The sequence below is a fragment of the Mobula birostris genome, chromosome 29 (genome assembly GCF_030028105.1).
Source record: "Mobula birostris isolate sMobBir1 chromosome 29, sMobBir1.hap1, whole genome shotgun sequence".
NCBI classification, from domain to species: domain Eukaryota; kingdom Metazoa; phylum Chordata; class Chondrichthyes; order Myliobatiformes; family Myliobatidae; genus Mobula; species Mobula birostris.
Genome location: NC_092398.1, coordinates 17,863,418 through 17,882,969, shown reverse-complemented (window position 1 = coordinate 17,882,969; position 19,552 = coordinate 17,863,418). Strand labels below are relative to the sequence as shown.

General features: G+C 46.5%; 1 protein-coding gene across 1 annotated transcript in view; it reads right to left on the bottom strand.

Annotated features, from left to right (window-relative positions):
* Positions 1-15,477, bottom strand: part of LOC140189909 (scavenger receptor cysteine-rich type 1 protein M130-like) — a 36,850-nt gene extending 21,373 nt beyond the window's left edge. Inside the window, exons 1-5 of the mRNA XM_072246254.1 lie at positions 15,345-15,477; positions 13,603-13,902; positions 5,395-5,712; positions 4,329-4,634; positions 245-403 (exon numbers count right to left, since the gene is read on the bottom strand). Coding sequence (XP_072102355.1) covers positions 245-403; positions 4,329-4,634; positions 5,395-5,712; positions 13,603-13,902; positions 15,345-15,477 — 1,216 coding nt within the window. The remainder of the gene's footprint in view (positions 1-244; positions 404-4,328; positions 4,635-5,394; positions 5,713-13,602; positions 13,903-15,344) is intronic.
* Positions 15,478-19,552: the final 4,075 nt, after the last annotated feature.

Sequence of the window (19,552 nt, the reverse complement as noted above, 5' to 3'; positions counted from 1 at the left end):
AAGAGGAAATTCTTTAGCCAAATGGTGTTTAATCTGTGGGATTCACTGCCACAGACGGCTGTGGAGGCTAAGTCATTTGCAGTATTTAAAGTGAAGGTTAACGTGTTCTTGATAGTAAGGGCATCAAAGGTTACGGGGAGAAGGCAAGAGTATGCTGTCAAGAGGGAAAATAAATCAGCGGAGCAACTCGATGTGCCGAATGCCTTAATCCTGCTCCTATGTCTTATGATCTCACAGGTCTTACCTGTAATGGTTAACTGCAGTGCGTCACTCCATGTCGAATTGACAATTCGTCTTCTCATTCGACCCTGGTACATACAGGTGAAGTTGAGACGAGCGCCCACGGTCAGATTCTCCAGGGTCGCTGACGCACCGCTGACTGAGAACCTGGATCCGATTATTTCTACAATGTGGTCGTGGCGCATTTCAATGTAAACTTGTGTTGTGGGGATGTTTCTTGGGACGATACACTCGACCTGCACTCTGTCTCCCACGAAAAAACTGTCACGTTGTGGATTCACTGTGATCGTAGGTTCGGGGTATTTACCTAACGAAATGACAGGTTACAATAATATTCCCCATCATATTCCGTTCATTCCAGCATGAGTTAGTTCGCTGTCTGCGTTTTGAAAGACAGACTATAGGTCTCAACTCTTTCCGCGCAGGGTGCCGTGCACGTTGGAATGAAATTGTTGTTGCATCGGAAATTCCTCACAATACCCACCACACATATTCTATTGACTTAATTACTTGATATTTCCCCGACATTAATAGCACTGGTCAACAATGATTTCACTTCCTGACTATGTTTTGGGGGTATCTTTTGGATTTTGGGCTGATGAACTTAAAAGTCACCATGAAATGATCCTATCACGCACCATAGTTTTTAAATCCACTATATTTTTTTCTTTCAATTCATAATTCGGGTCAGAATAACTGACGCCAAGATTACGGAAGGCATTTTTGGTGGTCCACATATCAAACAGGTCGTCAATGACAGAGAATTCGTAGAACTTCTAGTGTGACCGGAGAAAATCGCATGGAAGGCATTCATGGGTGTTGTTGAAAATTCCCTTGGCAGCTACAGAGCACCAAACAACGTGCAGCTGGTTGACAACAGGCTTCAAGCATACAAATCCATGAAGTGCAACATGTCACTAAAAATACATTTTTTGCATTCCTATTTGACTTATTTCCTGCAAATCTTGGTGTTGTCCGTGACGAGCATGGTGAAAGATTATACCAGGACATTGCCCTATTGGTATCAGAACAACTGGAATCCATCAAGCTGGCTGATTATGGTTGGACACTTAACTGAGAGCCTCCAACACTGCGGACAAAAGAAAATCATCAATAAGACATATTTAGCTTCGTTGATGTGTTGCGAAGTGTCGACACCGTTCTGTAGTTAAAAGGGTTATATTCAATAAAAGTTAATTTCTTGTTTCTCCAGACCCCTACGACCAGTGGTCCCCAACCACCGGGCCGCGCACCCACACATTGCCACGATGAATGCAGCGGTACAGCGGTAGCCAGAACGCACCCAGCACATCTTTAAGAAAAAAGCCGAAGTAAACCAGGTAATTAATTAGGTGTCGGCCGGCACGTAAATGTCGGCCCAGATCAGAGGTGATTGCCGATGATTTATTTAATTTAGTTCATTCTTCCCTCTACCAGTAAAATGTTCCTTATGCCACTGGCTGCAAAACAAGCCCACAGCATGCTCGATCCACCCCCGTGCTTAACAGTTGGAGAGGTGTTCTTTTCATGAAATTCTGCATCCCGTTTTCTCCAAACATACCTTTGCTCATTGCAGCCAAAAAGTTCCATTTTAACTTCATCATTCCACAGGACTTGTTTCCGAAATGCATCAGGCTTGTTTAGATGTTCCTTTGCAAACTTCTGACGGTGAATTTTGCGGTGAGGACATAGGAAAGATTTTCTTCTGATGAGTCTTCCATGAAGGTCATATTTGTGCAGGTGTCACTGCACAGTAGAACAGTGCATCACCACTCCAGCGTCTGCTAAATCTTCCTGAAGGTCCTTTGCAGTCAAACAGGGGTTTTGATTTGCCTTTCTAGCAATCCTACAAACAGTTCTCTCGGAAAGTTTTCTTGGTCTTCTAGACCTCAACTTGTCATCCACTGTTCCTATTAACTGCCATTTCTTAATTACATTACGAACTGAGGAAAAAGTAACCTGAAAACGCATTGCTATCTTTTTATAGCCTTCTCCTATTTTGTGGGCATCATTTATTTTAATTTTCAGAGTGCTAGGCAGCTGCTTAGAGGAGCTCATGGCTGTTGATTGTTGGGACAAGGATTGAGGAGTCAGGGTATTTATAAAGCTTTGAAAATTGCATTACCTGGCCTTTCCTAACGATGACTTGTCATGGTCCGGTCCGTGAAGTCCGTATTCCGGTTCACGGTCTGGTCCATCGACCCTTGCTCGAGGTTTTCCTGTCTACCCTGTTTCTGTTCTTGTTGAGTTCCAATTGAGGGAGCTGATGCTAGTTGGGGCTGGCTGCATAAATACCTCCAGAGACCAGGGCGTGGCTGCTGGATTGTTCTTGTCCTTACTCCTTGTATCCCTTCCTCTGTCTTCTGTTTCCTCGCCTGAAGCCCTGCCTTGTCTTGCCGGTAACTCTCGCCTCACCTGAAGTTCTCGTCTCGTCTTGCATTGTCTGAAGCCTTGCCTTGTCTTGCCGGTAACTCTCGCCTCATCTCGCCTGCAGTCTTCTCCTGGAGCCACCCTGTATCTAGCTCCCTTCCTGTCCCTTGCCTCCGTCGGGTAAGCCAGGCCGTCTCGCCGTTACTTGCGGTTCGTTCTGTCCCTTCCTGTCCCATGCTTCCGTCGGGTGGTGAACCGCGCCCTGCTCAGGAGTACCGTGCCCTGCCCAGGTGATCCGCGCCCTGCCCAAAAGTACCGCGCCCTGCCCAGGAGAACCGCACCCTGCCCCGGAGGAGCCTGCCTTTCCTCAAGCCTGAAGACTGCAGCCTCCTGCCTAGCCTCAAGCCTGAAGACTGCAGCTTCCTGCCTAGCCTCAAGCTTGAAGACTTCAGCCTCCTGCCTAGCCTCAAGCCTGAAGACTGCAGCCTCCTGCCTAGCCTCAAGCCTGAAGACTCCAGCCTCCTGCCTAGCTTCAAGCCTGAAGACTCCACCCTCCTGCCTCCTGCCAAGCCTCGCCTCAAGTCTCTAGCCTCAAGCCTGAAGGCTCCTGCTTCCAGCCAAGCCTCGTTTCTAGCCTCTAGCCTCAAGCCTGAAAACTCCAGCATCCTGTCTAGCCTCAAGCCTGAAGACTCCAGCCTCTAGCCTCTAGCCTCTTGCCTAGCCAAGCGAAGCCAAGTCTCTAGCCTCTATCCTCTTGCCAAGCCAAGCCAAGTCTCTAGTCTCTAGCCTCAAGCTTGAAGACTCCAGACTCGTCCTGCCTGCCTGCCAAGCCTCGTCCATGCCCAGTTCTGGGGTCCGAGCCAGAGGCAAGACTCAGATACTGGGTCTTTGTCCAATCTCTGGCTCGGAGTCCAAGCCCGGGTTCCTAGCTCTCTTGTCCAGCCCTGTTCCAGGTTCCTGGTTTTCGTGTCCACGTCCTTGCCCTCAGCCTGTATCCTTGTCCTGTCCCTAGTACTTCAGTGTCTGTGTCTTGCACTTAGGTCCGTTCCCAGCCAACCCCCTTATGACATGATTGTGAACAAGACGTAACCTTAACAAGCTAATTAAGGTCTGAGACCTTGGTAAAAGTTATCTGAGAGCTCAAACCTCTTGAGGTGCTCAAACTTTTGCCTGGTGGTCCTTTCCTTTTTTTCACTCTAAAGTTGTACAAAACAAAAATAATAACCTAATCTTGCTTAAAATGTTGAAAAAAATGTTTCATCTTTAACTTTATGACTTTTGGAGATCAGTTAATCTTCTACTCACTTAAATATTCACAGTAACAGAAAGTTTGACCACGGGTGCCCAAACTTTTGCATGCCCATGTACATACATAGACAGACAGAGAGACACCAGTGTAAACACAGATATGCGGTTAGCCATTCCCTGAAAAGGCTACTTGTAAAAAGTTTAAAACTTCTGAATTGTTGAACACAGAAGATAACTGGCCTCAATGTGACAACCATGTGTAAATTTTCCATAGTTCTTTACCACATAAGGTTAGGACACTCTGATCATCAAATCTCTGCCAATGCACACACGCGCACAAACATACACACATACACAGAGATATATATAGATGCACATACATGCACACATATACACACAAGCACAAGTTCACGAAAGACATATCAGTACCTTACTAAGAGGTGCCTATTGTCAAAATCAGTAGTATTTACCTGTTACAATGACGTCAATGCTAAGACTCCTTGCTGATGTGTACGTAGTCCCAAATCGCTCTACTTGGTAGGCACAGACATAAGATCCCGTGACTTCAACACTTGCGTTAACAATACTGAACCCAACATGAGAAAAATGTTTGGTAGCCGTCTTCTTCTCTATCTCGACTTCTTCGCCAAGCTTGAACAAATAGAATGTGTTCCCGGGGAAGTAACTGGCAGCTCGGCAGTGGATTTTGATGTTTTCCCCTCTCATGAAATGGCCGGACGATCTGTCCAACAGGATAACTGGCTTCTCTGGTCTACCTATACCAGAAATAAACATCGTCGGTTTATTTGGAAAAACACTGTATGATTTTTAACACAAATGAATTGCGCAGAAGATTCACTAGAATGTTGCCGAGATTGGAGAACATTCTGTATGGGGAGAGATTGGATAAGTTGATAATTCTGTCTGTCTGTTTATCTATCTAACCATCTATCTCTATGTCTATCAACCTATCTATCTATTTATCGATCTATCTATCCAACTATCCATCCATCTACATTGCTATCTATCTAGCTGGCTAGCTAGTTATCCATCTATTTGTATGTCTCTCTAACTTTCCATTTATCTATATGTCCATCTATCTATCTATGTATCTATGTATCTACTTGCCTGAGAAATTCTCTCTCTCTCTCTCTTTCTCTCTCTCTCTCTCTCTCTTTCTCTCTCTCTCTCTCTCTCTCTCTCTCTCTGTCTCTCTGTCTCTCTCTCTCTCTATCTACCCTATTTATTCAAACAGCCAACTGTGTATTTTCCCTGCTTATTATTCCTTGAGGGTGGAAAAGTATTGGATCTCATATGTACAACCTGACTTCTCCATTAACCTCATCGTTTTGCTGACTTCTATCAATCCACGTCCCCCAGATTCTTCAGCACCAAAAAGATTAAGTGCAGCCTATGCCATTTCACAACCGAGGCTCTCCGTTACCTTCGTCGGGCATGCCGACGGATCTCTGCTGCAGCCTCTACAATGCAGTCACGTCCTTGGCAGTTTGATGAATGAACGCTTTCACTACTAACCTGAACAATTGGCAACAGCTACTCTTTGACGGTTGCAGCTGCCGAAGCGGTCGGTGGATCTCATAAAGCATTGCCAGAGGGTGGCCTCTTGACCGCTACACAAGATTTCACTTGGCAAGACCTGCCCGGTCCCTCGGCCGTAGTCCAAGTTGGTTTGTCCCGATGCCACAAATCCGCATCCTCTATGTCTACAAACCACGTTCATTTCTTTCGCTCTCCAGGCGGGGGCGCAGATCCTCCACCATTTGCCGTTATGAAACACTTCCACCCTTCCTGAGCAGCGGTTCTCCCCGTCGATGAGCCTTAATTCAATTTCGTCTGGAACGAAATATTTGACCTGGTTACAAGCACTCCTAGATTGTCCGTTACGTGTGACACCAAGATTACGCCAGGTATGAATCCTGAGAACTGTCCTTAAAACCATTATGAAAGTTCAATGCACCACGCAATGACTTGATCCGTACAAACAATATGTAAGACAACCTATTCACTGTACCTTGGGACATGTGACAATAAAAAACTAATTCCAGTTTAGCTGCAAGACCGAAATATCCGTTTTCACTAAATGCCTCTGGAATATCTGTAATATACATTACAACAGGGGAATTTATCGTAAGAAAGACTAACTTTAAGGAAGATGATAGAATATTTATTTCTAACACAGAGGGTAATGGGTACCTGGAACACACTGCAAATTGCAGATGTGCAGATAAATACGACGGAGTCAACTACGAAGCTTTAACAGAGGCAAATGAATCTTCAGAGAACGGAGGAATACGGACATATGCCGTCAGAAGGGATTAGTTTAGTTCGCCGTTAGAAAACTGTTCAATTGATTCGACACGTCTGAACAAGCAGAAATCAGAAGTGGGCATAAAATGATCGGTGGAATACAAGCGTATCAGTGCTGATACCGCCACTTTTCACTCTCTACATGGCACAGTGGGGGGCGTTGGAGGCGGACCCAAATGCGAGGCACAGACACTGAACTTCTAGGAGCAGGACTAGGCGTGACAACGAAGCAAGAGGAGAGGGGAAGAAAGGACGCTGGACATGCCACAGGCCCTAGACGAGACAAAGATACAGGGCCTGGGCTAGGACTTGACTATGATAGCGGAACCAGGACATGGAACTTGGAAGTAGGAGCCTTGGCTTGGATTCCGAGACAGAGACTAGACAAGGACCCGAAACCTGGGTCTTGCCTCGGGCTCAGACCCGGATCTAGGTGAAGACATGACGAAGCTTTGGTTCTTCGAGGCTAGGGTACTTCGAGGCTTGGGTATGGACTCCGAGCCAGAGACTGGGCAAGGACGCAGAACCTGGGACTTAAGTCGAGCTCGGACTCCAGAACCAGGCGAGGACAAGACGTGGCTACAGGACGAGGAGAGGCAACAGGATTGGACGTGAAACTCCTGGACAGGACAAGGGAACCCCAGCACAGGGCGGGGGAACCCCAGCACCGGGTTGGGCAAGGTACTCCTGGGCTGGGAGAGGCACATGGACAAGACGAGAACACAAAACCATGGCTTGAACGGGACAAGTTTCTTGGATCGTGGCTAGGACTGGTAGAGACCCCGAAGCCTTGACTTGGTCGAGGGAGAGACAGGAAAGCGGAGCCCTGTACAGGAACACAGAGCCTTGGTCAAGGGGGAGACAGTAACATGGAACCCAGAGCCGGGATCCCTCCTTGGAAACAGGAAATAGGGCCAGGACTCCTACACAGAACACAGAGACGGGACCGCTCCTTGGGTACAGGATGTAGGGCCGGGACTCGTTACACAGAATGCTGAACACGACGAGACGGTTTTGAACTCAAGGTAGCGGCAGACGGCCGGACCTACCTAGTGAAGGCGTGGACACAGAGACAGTTCAAAACAACGATAGGTATTTCCTTATCTTGCTCTGGTGATTGAACTAGACAGTGGTGCAGGCAAGGGTTACAGGCGAAGCAAGGCGAGGCAAGGCTTCAGACGAGGCAAAGCGAGGCAAGGCTTCAGACACAGGTTGCAGGGGCATGGCAAGGTCTCAGGAGGAAGGGGCAGAGAAAGGATTCAGACAGGGGGTGAATACAGGAACAATCCAGCAACTAGAGGCTGAATCCTGAAGCTATTTTTGAAGCCAGCACAAACGAGAATCAGCTGCCTCAACAGAAACTGGGGAAAACCGGAAAACCTGAAATAAAGAGCATGGACCAGACCGTGAACCAGAATGCGGATTTCACGGACCGGACCATGACACTACATGAACGCTCAGGAAGAAGGAACTGATGACATTGTGGCCAAGTTGCAGAGTGGATCAAGATAGAAGAAGGAACAAGTAGTGTCACAGAGACAGGAAGTATTGTGACAAAAGTACACATAGACTAAGATGTTAACTGTGCTGTGCTATCACCAGTGGGATCATCAGTTGATCTGCCACCTGTCTTTAGGAGAGGGAGATAAGTAAGACAATGGAGCAGCATTTGGAAATGTTAATGAAGAGACGAGAGAGTTTAACGGAAGGAGACACCAGTCTGAGTACTGTCAAGACCGGCTGCTTTGAACCCTGAACTGTTTGAAGTCTGATGGACAGGCGATACCCCAACAGGGGGGATAAAAAGGGACAGGTTCGCTAAGGCAACAGACCCCACTCACGACACCACGAAGTAACGAGACCCCGGAAGCGGTGCGCCCCCACAAGTCGGTGGGAGTTTTGGGGGGCTGGCGCGGGACCAGCCATAGACGCACAGGGTGGAAAGATACGGGCGGCAGGAACCTGGTGTGTGTCCGCCCTTGCCTGGGTGCCGGGTTCACCGCTGAAGAACGATCATGTCTGGAACGGAGGGGGCAATGTCGGTGACCTCAGAAGACATTACAAAGGGCTCGCTCGAAAGCTGACTACAAGGAATATCAAAGGTCTGTTTGGAATCCAATTTCAATATTCATTCGTTCTCTCTCTCCCTTCAACGGCACAACAGCGATTACTGCGAACTGAACTAAATTGGACTCTGTCACTTGTGATTGATCATTTTACCCCCAGAGTGCGATACAGCTTCATTGATGCTATTATCCTAGTTCTGTGTACATGAGTGTTTATTCATTGCTAACCGGTTGCATTTATATCCTTACTATTAGAGTACTGTGTTGCTTATTTCTTTAATAAAACTTTCTTAGTTCCAGTAATCCAGACTCCAACTGAGTGATCCATTTCTGCTGGTTTGGCAACCCAGTTAAGGGGTACGTAACGTAAGTGTGGTTCTCGTCCGCGATTTTGAACGCTACATTTGGGACGGGGTAAATTGATTGGGTTAAAAAAAAAGTTCCCGAAAGAAAGAAAAGGCAAACAGCAGAAATGGAGATTGAGGAATTTCTAAAGGCGCCGACCTTGGAGGCATTAGAGGATGCCAGGAAAGCGGAATTGGCAGCTGTGGCCAAACGGTTGAATCTTGTTAAGGGGAAGTCGACAATGAGGAGAGAGGAGATACACAGAGCTATCGTAGAGCACTATGTGTCTAAAGTTGTTTTTCCCCATGGGGAGCTGGAGGTGATATCTATTGGAAAACCTGGTGGAGACGCAGTACAGGTGCAGCTTGAAAAACTGAGACTCGAGCACGAGTTCTGGGTACGGTAGCTAGAACACGAAGAGAAACAGTTGGAACGACAGCGGGAAGAGAGGCAGGGGGAAAGGGAATTCGAACTGCAGAGGTTAAAGATGATGGCAGAGCAGGGGCCCATGCCGAACCAAGGTGGAGGGTTCAGGACGACCCAGGAGGTTAGGCTGGTTCCCCCATTTGACAATACCGATGTGGATCGGTACTTTCTCCATTTCGAAAATGTTGCTGCAAGTCAAGAATGGCCGAGGGATAAGTGGGCTGTTTTGCTTCAGAGTGTACTTAAAGGAAAAGCCCAACAAGCTTACTCAGCTTTGTCCGCGGAAGATGCCCAGAGGTATGAGGTGGTGAAAGAGGTCATCCTCAGGATTTATGAGTTGGTCCCGGAGGCATACCGGCAGAGGTTCCGGAATGCGAGGAAGCAGTGAGATGCAGACATATTGTGAGCGTTGGTGCGCCTCGAAGGGGATAAATGGGGATTCTGACAAACTGCTACAGCTGATCCTGATTGAGCAGTTTAAAAGTTGTGTCCCTGAAGGTATGAGACACTACCTAGATGAGAAAGAGTCAGCCACGTTAACCGCAACTGCTAAGTTAGCGGATGAGTATGCGTTGACGCATAAAATGAAGTCTGCCCCGAGTAAAGGCTACCAGAAGGGTAGTCAGGACGGCGGGGGAGTCTGCCAGAAAAGTCAGTAAGTAAGCCGGGGATCAGTGAGAAAGATAATGTAGGCCGGGAGCAGTCTGGTAGGAAGTCTCCTGGGGTCGTCTGTTATAATTGTGGGAAAGTCGGACACTTTGCATCCAGGTGCTTTGCCCCAAAGAAGGAGACGGGAAAAGGAAAAACGGCGATTTCGACTGGCTGTATTGAGCTGGTAAGCCAACCACTAGGAGAGAAAAGGTCTGCAAAAGTTCAGGAAGGGCGCGAGAGGTTTATCTCGACCGGATTGGTGTCAGTGAAGGAGGGGTTAAACCCAGTTCCAGTACGGATCTGGAGAGACACGGGAGCGTGTCAGTCATTGATATTAAAGGGTGTGTTAGACTTTAGTTCAGAGACCGAGACTGGGAAAGTCAGGGTCATAAAAGGCGTTGGAAAAGGGACTGAGGCAGTACCCTTGCACCAGATACACCTAAAGAGTGACTTGGTCTCTGGACCAGTCACGATCGGGTTGAGGCCCGAACTACTGATGAAAAGCGTGGAAGTCTTACTCGGTAACGACCTCGCAGGGGGAATTGTGTTCTCAGCAGTGAGATTGACAGGTCAGCCTGCCAGCATTGAGGCCCCGCCCATGGACTCACAGATTCATCCCGTCTGCGCAGTGACTCGGCGTGTGTCCAGATAGACTGCCGAAGTAAATTTAGCTGAGACGTTTCTACCAGCCTTGTACCAGGAGGAGGTAGAAAGTGAAACGAAGGAGTGTAGTGAAACAGGAGGAAATGAGGGAGCTGAGGCAGACTTAGCATTAGCCAGGAAGGAATTTGTACAGGCGCAGGAGCGAGATGAGGAGGTGATGGTTTCGGCGGAGACAGCTCTCTCTGAAGCAGAATTAATAAGAGAGCCAGTAGGCTATTGTGTGGAGGAGGGAGTGCTAAGGAAGAAAGGGAGACCAAGTACCGTACCCGCAGATGAGGAATGGGGGATGGTGCCAAAAATTTATGGGGATGAGAATCTTAACCTGGCCCACAAGATACCCCTCGGTGGACATTTTGAGGGAAGGGAAACAGTCGGCGGAATCATGAAAGAGGTTTACTGGCTGCACAGGAGGAAGGATGTTATTGACTATTGCAGACGTGATTTGACACAGTTAGAGGCTATTAACATGTTAAAAGCCCACCACGATCAGGAAACAGATCTAGCTGGTGATGTCATGAAAATCAATGAGGCTAGGGTGCCACCTGATAAGGGAAGGACCCATTTTGAAAAGATAAGTGTGGTGCCTCACTATTGTGTTGACCCGTTTTGCTGATAAGGTCTCTCACCTAACCCCCGAACAAAGCGGGCCATTGATAAAGCCAATTAACCGGCACGCGCACGTAGGTCTAGATGTCCCGAGGCGATACAAAGAGCTGGGACATGGGGATGTTGTCACATCAGGTCAGCCTAGTGAGCAACACCCCTATAGAATGATTAATTCAGTGACAAACGGGCTAAAGAACACAGAAGTGTATATTGGCGATGTAGTGGTCTGGAGTGACACGTGGGAAAAGCGCATTGTGGCACTGTTTAAACGGCTGTCTGAAGCCAGCCTGACAGTGAACCTCGCAAAAAGTAATTTCGGCTGCGTGAAGGTCACTTATATGGGATTTGTGGTAAGACAGGGGCAGCTGGCTCCTATGCAAGCTAAGGTGCGGGCTATCGCTGAAGTCCCCACCCCGACAGACAAGAGAGCCCTGAGAAGGTTCTTGGAGATGGTGAGGTACTACCGGAAGTTTTGCAGAAAAAAAGGCAACTTTGCGGATAGTACCCACCCTCAGACTAAGCCCTTGCCAAAGAATGCTAAATTGGTATGGGACGACCCTTGTCATCTGTGTCCGGGGCGAAAACCACTGAGAAGTTACACTGATCACAATTCATTAGTGTTTTCGGCCACTATGAAGTCTGCTAAGTTGGAGCCTGGTTTGAGAGGATTATTAAAATAACACATATAAAAGGAACAGAAAATGTGATTGCTGACTGTCTGTCAGGTGTTGACAACTTAAAATTCTCTGTATTAGCCAAATAGCTGATGAAGATGTATATTTGTGTGTATCTAATAATGTATTCATGTTTATAATTTTTACCCCGTTAAAATCCTTAAAGGGGAGGGGTGTGACAAAAGTACACATAGACTAAGATGTTAACTGTCCTGTGCTATCACCAATGGGATCATCAGTTGATCTGCCACCTGTCTTTAGGAGAGAGAGATAAGTAAGGCAATGGAGCAGCGTTTGGAAATGTTAATGAAGAGACGAGAGAGTTTAACGGAAGGAGACACCGGTCTGAGTATTGTCAAGACCGGCTGCTTTGAACCCTGAACTGTTTGAAGTCTGATGGACAGGCGATACCCCAACAGGGGGGATAAAAAGGGACAGGTTCACTAAGGCAACCGACACCACTCACGACACCACGAGGTAACGAGATCCTGGAAGCGGTGCGCCCCTACAAGTCGGTGGGAGTTTTGGAGGGGTGGTCGCGGGTCCAGCCATAGACGCACAGGGTGGAAAGACACGGTCGGCGGGAACCTGGTGTGTGTGTCCGCCCTTGCCTGGGTGCGGGTTCACCGCAGAGGAGCGATCGTATCTGGAACAGAGGGGTCACAGTCGGTGACCTCAGAAGACATTACAAAGGGCTCGCTCGAAAGCTGACTGCGAGGAATATCAAAGGTCTGTTTGGAATCCGATTTGAATATTCATTCGTTCTCTCCTTCCCTTCAACGATACAACAGCGATTACTGCGAACTGAACTAAACTGAACTCTGTCACTTGTGATTGATCATTTTACCCCTAGACTGCGATACAGCTTGATTGATGCTATTATCCTAGTTCTGTGTACATGTGTGTGTATTCATTGCTAACCTGTTGCATTTATATCCTTACTATTAGAGTATTGTGTTGCTTATTTCTTTAATAAAACTTTCTTAGTTCCAGTAATCCAGACTCCAACTGAGTGATCCATTTCTGCTGGTTTGGCAACCGAGTTACGGGGTACGTAAGAGTATGTAGGACATAAAACGATTGAGAGAGTCATCAAAGAAGTGGCAGTGAGAGTGCAGCACTGAGAAATATGGGGTTATACACTTTGATATGAAGAATAAAGTTCAAATGAGATGTTAAGATAAGGTATTTAACTCGGAGTGTGCGAGGTACCTGGAATACGCTGCCAAGCGTGGTGCAGTAGGCAGTTACGAAAGAACTTTCAAGGGGTTCTTGGATAGGCACCTGTACTGTATATGTAGAGAATCAAGGGATATGAACTTAAATAGGCATCAGGAAATAGTATATCAGCTGACATTGGCTTTCTTCGTTCGGCACAAGGTGGAGGACTGGCGACGTACTTCCAGCTCTTTGCTGTTCTGTGATTTATTTCATCTCCCATTCTTCGGTCCACTTCTCCAGTTCATTTACAGCCTGTTGTAAATGCGGAAGACCTCCTCCGCTGACCACTATAAGGTGTTACCCACAAATTTACTAATCGTGACCATTCCACCTCTGTCATCATCTCAACTACCATCAAAGAACCTCAGAGCGTCAGCATTGGCCAAATCCATCACCAACCATCACCATTTCCGATCATTGTCATCCTGCCGCTCCGACTATCACCTACTATCAGAACTGCTTAACGCAGAACTCTCACTCAATCCTAGAGTTCTTGAACGCTCCGGAATATGCCCTCTCTATCTCTCTCTCTCTCTCTCTCGCTCTCTCTCTCTCCCCCCACTCCCTCTCTCTCTCCTCCTCCCCCCCCACTCTATTTCTTTTTCTCTCGCTCATTCTCTCACAAGGCGTGATGTTTCTCTCTTAGTTGCTCCTCAGAAAAATCCCTTTCCTGACAAAAAGGCTCCTTCTGAAATCGTCTTAATCAATCTCATGTACATTCGTTCATATGACATCCTTCGCGAGTTCCTGGTTGTATAACTCACCTGTTATATTTAGCTTCAGCTTGTTGCTGCGGGGCGAACTGTACAGGCGTCCGTCTACGCCAACTTGCTGCTGGCACGTGTAATATCCCTCGTTGGTTTTATTCGCTTTGGAGACGCTAAAGCTGACCCTGTTCGATCTTTTCTTGTCCTGCCGCGAATCAATAGCCCCTTCACGGCCTTCTTTGTACAGGTAGAACACTCCCCCAGCGAAGTCATTTGTGGCCAAGCATGAGATACTGATATTTACCTTAAACGTACCAGCTGACTGCATGATCTCCAGTCGAGGCGCTGATAACTGATCTACATCAAGATATGGGTTATTTTCTATCGTTAATCAGTACAACAATTCGCAAGGGCAGTTTTAAAACAGTTTATATTATTATGAAAAAAAAACACAAAGCTATCGCCTCATCCTCTAACAAATCATGAAGTACCTTTTGTAAATGGTGTGAGGTGTGTATATGCATAGAACAAAGAAATACGAAGTCCTGGAACTCCCTCGCTAACAGACTTCTGAATATCCCCATACCTCAAGGAATGTGGCAATTCACAAAGGTGGCTCATCATCACCGTCTGAAGGACCAAAATATGCTCTCAATCAACGAACCCCAAATCCTCGAATGAATAACATGAAGGAAATGTATACACTAGAAGAGGGGTGTTTCCCCAGTTGAACAGTCTGGATAAACGGAAGGGGCACAGTCACAGAATAAGTAGCCAGATGAAGTGGCCAGGGCGGGTACAATTGCAACCTTTCGAAAGGTACATGAAGGGGAAGGATTTGGAAGATTATGGGACGAGCCCTGGCAACTGGTACTTAAATGAAAGAAACCGTAGTCAGTATGGATCACTGGGCCGAAAATCCTACTTCCGTACAGGATTACTCTGTGACTCTATAATGCTCCGACTGAGGGAGGTGAATCTTTGGAGTTGGTTCCCTCAGTTAAATGCTAAGGCTCTGGCAGTGGAGGTGGATCGACGTTTAGCTATCGGAGGAATCGGTAAAATGAGATCATGGCAGGGAAGTGACACTGAGATTGGAACGCCGTCCAAGTATCCTCCCATGTCGGCACAGGAGCAGTCCCTACGACTATCAATTTCAGCACATACCAATTCACTCTAACTCTAAATCAATCCCAATTTCTGTTCCAGTCCACACCGGCCAGTGTATACCCAACCTCATTTTCTGTTCGAGTCCCTACCCAAAACCATATACCTATTAACTCTAAATTCTACACCAACACACTTCCTTTTGAATCCTCGCCGACGACCACGTACCCGCTTACTGTAACTCTGCGCCAATCCTATTTTAGCTTGACTCTGCGCCGATCACCATTATCTATTTACTGTAACTCGACACGAATCCCATGTTTTGTTCTCCCATTCGTTCTCTTTCCTGCAGTAAGTACTGTACACTTCCAAACAGTAAAGACCCAGAGAGATATTGTTCAAACATAGCAAATGGGACTTGGCCAGACATACTTCTTGGTCGGACGGGACGAGTTGAGCCGGTTGGTCTGTTTCATTGCTATGACATCGTTACTTACGGAGTTACTTACGGGGAATAACCTCTCACTCTCCCTCCTCCTCTCTCTCTCTTCCTCTCTCTCCCCCTCTCTCTCTCATTCTCTCTCTCTCTCTCTCTCTCTCTCTCTCTCTCTCTCTCTCTCTCTCTCTCTCTCTCTCTCTCTCTCTCTCAGTCTCTCTCTATCTACACCACTTACTTTCTGTTTCTCCCTTACCTGTGACGATTATCTCCAGAGCGTCGCTGGGAGTCGAGTTGAAGAAACGCCCCGAGACGCGAACCTGGTAGGCACAGGTGTAATAAAACCTGCCTACCTTCGTTCCCACGGGTGCCAGGAACGACATTGACATCCCTGCTGTTTTCGTGCGGGTATAAAGCACTTTTTCCTCGCCCTTGCGGTAAACGAAGAACCCAGTTGTAAAGGTCAAATAAGGAGCGATGCACTTGAGAATGGTCGACGCTCCTGCAAGAAAGTTTTGTTGGGGTATGTCCTGCGTGATAATCGGTTTCGCTAGAGAACCTGTCAGAAGGGAGGAAAATAAATAAATCACAATTTGCTATGTATACATACCAACATCAGCTATGTTGCCAGAATAGGTTAAAAAAAAGCTTGGGATATCAACGTAAACACAAAAGATTTGCAAATGCTGAAAATCCGGAGCAACACAGACAAAACTGTGGAGGAACTTAGCAGGTCAGACAGCAACTAGGGAGAGAGCGCCACGGTAGCGTAGCGGTGAAAGCGACGCTATTACATAACGGGACGTCGTACAGCCGATTCCAGCGTTTCCAGACAATATCTCTGAATAAAAAAGCAACTGGAAAGAAATATTAAAATAATAAACAAGAGATTGTAAAAGAAAATAAAATTTCGGACCGACACTCCGGTGAACAGGTATCTGGAATGTCCTTAAGAATCTAGAACTGATACAGCGAGTCAGGCATCATTTGAAGAGAGAGGGATATGTCAATGCATTTACGTCGGCTGTAGGGCAGCTGACTTGAATAGATGCTGCCTAACCTGAGTTGTTCCGGACTATCCTGCTTCCTTACAAACGCCACCAGGTGCACTCCATTCCACGAATATAAAAGCAAGGATGTTCAGGCCTGCTCCCGCTGACAGCTCCTAGACTGTACATGCAGACATTTCCCATTCTCTGCCCAGCGACTAGCTTTCACCTGCCGCTCTTTCCAGGCCAAGTATCTGGGTGAATTTAACACAGAGATTGTAGATTCCTGATTGCAAAGGGTACAGAAAGATTTTTAATCAGGCATGATTGAATGGCAGGGCGAAATGGCCTAATTCTACACCCACTGTGCTCTTGTATAATGTAATAGCCTGTAGTTTTATCAAGGTTGGAGATCAAACTATTTCGACGAGATAGGCAACTATCCGGGGTGTCCAGGTGGTGATACGTCTCCAGCAAGGAGATATACGGCGCTTCTTCCCCTCCACTAGCCTGCAGATTACCCCACCACTCCACCCCCTCCGCTCAACTGATCAAGGTCAATTGAAGCCATGGGATCAGGTGGTAAGTGTTCGTATGAGCAGCTGGTGCTGATTATGCGACCACTGACGCCAGACAGACATCTCTGAAGAGTACTGAGGCAACTATCATATAGACTGTGTGTACAAATCATTATCATGCAGCAGTTCCTAACCACAAAATTCAAACAATCACATTTATTTTACCATAAGCAAAGGTTCGTAGATCTCGTATCTTGGAAGTGACAGGTTACGTTTTCTCTGGGAAAATAAAGTAAATGCATTATGATAACCGAAACGTAGAGCAAGAAGATAGAGAATGAAAACAAAAAGAGCTGCGCCCTTCCAGATGAGATTCATGGGCATGATACCTGGAATGAAACAGTTCACGTACAGAGCATTTGTTGGCTCTGGGCCTGTATTCATCAAAGTTTCGAAGAATGGGGGGGGGGGTGTATTTCATTGAAACCTATCGAATATTGAAAGAAACATGCACAGAATGTTAAAGGAACTCAACATGTCAGGTAGCATCGATGTTTCGGGTCACGACCCTTCTTCAGGACTGAAAAGGAAGGGAGAAGATGCCAGAATAAATAGGTGGGGGTACGGAGGGAGGCTAACTGAAAGGCGATTGGTGAAGCCTATTGAATTTTGAAATACCTAGATAGAGAGGACTTAAAGAGGATATTCCCTATAGTGAGAGAGTCTAGCATCAGACATCTCTTTCGAACTTCAGCCGGAGGATGGTGAATCTGTGGAATTCATTGCCGCAGACGAGTGTGGAGGGCAGACAATTGGGTATATTTAAAGCAGAGGTTGATAGGCTCTTGATTAATGACGGTGTCAAAGGTTATAGAGAGAAGGCAGGAGACTTAGTTTCAGTGTGATAGCAAATCAGCCATGATGGAATGGCGAAGCAGACTCGATGGGACGAATAGCCTAATCCTGCCACTATGTGTTATGGCCATGTGGAATATTCAGGTTATGTGGAGATCTGGGCAGGTGGAAACGAATTTAAAGTTCATTTCGCATTTCGGTTCCTGTGTTGTAGCCTGCTTCTCGGCATGGATGCCTCTCGGCCATTATGACTGTACAACTGTTAAATCACCTACTAATTAAGATTTAAATTACCTCCGACTGTAAGATTGACAGGTTCGCTCACTGATGAGTTGTAAAGTTTTCCACCTCTTTCCAACTGATACCAGCAGTTATAGGATCCTCCGATGGTTGACGTTGCATTGATAAAGGTGAAAGAACCGGTGAAAGCCGCCGCGGTTGCTACCAGCACATCGCCTCCGACCTTACCCAAGTAAAAGGTCAGCTCGTAGTAATAGCGCGGAGCCACGCAATCTATGTTAATGCTTTCTCCTTCGACAAAAACCGAAGGCGATCTTGATAATGATATCGTTGGTTTTAACGGGTTAGCTGAAATAAAATGGGAAACAGTGTCATTGCGAGAATACTCATTCCATGGAACTCGTTGCAATAACGCTGTAGCATATTTTGAAATCCCACCCGCCCTGCGTATGGACTCTGTCCTACTCCCATCAGGGACAAGTGCACGCAGCATCCACGCCCAGATCACTCGCACTGCTCCCTCTAAGCTACGTGGGTGCACAGACGCGCTGTTACTCAAACGCTCCTACGCACCTCTGTAGTCTTTGTTGCCGCGCAGCTGCAAATGGGCGCAACTGGAAAAAGTTTACTAAACGTGAAAGATTTTTCTTGTTGTACTCTGTTTCATTGTACCCTCCAATTAATAAAAGTATGCTGATTTTTTAATTTTTATTCGCAATGATCATAGTATGTACCTTACAAAAAAAAATTAAGTGTCATGCAGTTTTTCAGGCTGTGTAAAAATTTCTTGCTCGGACTCATGGTTGCTCCGCCTGGTTGTAAAAGAATAGGAGTAATGTTGAGCCCGACTCAAAAGCAGTTACTTCCCCCGAGCCCTCGAGCTGATCAATACCTCCACCCATTAACGAACCCAGCACACATGCACACTACCACCATTTTATCAGTTCCTGTCAGTCAGAATGCTGAACCTTATGAGCAGATATTCCTGTACCTAACGTCACTTTATGTACATTCAATCAGTCTATGTATACAACAGTTTACTTATACAATGTGCTTTATAGGAGTGCATTCATAGTTATATTAATTGTGCTTCTTCTTTGTTTGTTTTATTGTGTTCTTTATGCTTTTTGTGTTTTATATGCTGCATCCGATCCGGAATAGCAATAGTTTCGTTCTTCTTTGCACTGGTGCACTGAAGAACGACAATAAACAATGATGAACCCCAGGTGTGGAAGACAGACAGACTGGCATGTAGAGGTGGCAACCAGAGTTTGTACATAGAAATTCCAGCAGAGCATCAGTGACTTGGCCAAGCAACTTCGCGAGACATAATATTCTTCAAACTAGGACCCCGCGATGAACGCTAAGGTGCGTCGGTTTAAATAATACAGATACACGGAATCCCGAAGCCAAACAAAATGAACTTAACAAAGTTAAAGCATTAACGAATCTCGTTAAACAGGAATTTACCGATTAAGGTGCTGGAGAAATATCAGCGCCCAACACTCTCCGGCTCCCCGCACAGACCGAAGAGCTAATTACACATACCATTCGCTGTAAACTCTAGAGACTGTTATGCGTGAAAATCCAAGGAGGTTAGCAGTTTCTGAGATACTCAAGTTGCTTCCTCTGGCACCACGGTCGAAGTAATTTACATCATATTTCTTCCCGTTTCTGATGTTTCATCTGAACAACAACCGAACCTCTTAACCCTGACTGCATGCTGTTATGCATTGAACAACTGTCAGTTGATTGGCTGATTCGTTAACAGCTGTACCTAATAGTGTATCTAATAAAGTTGCCACTGAGTATATGTTTAATTTCTGCTATTGTTCCGAAATGTTGCTTACTTGATGCTACAT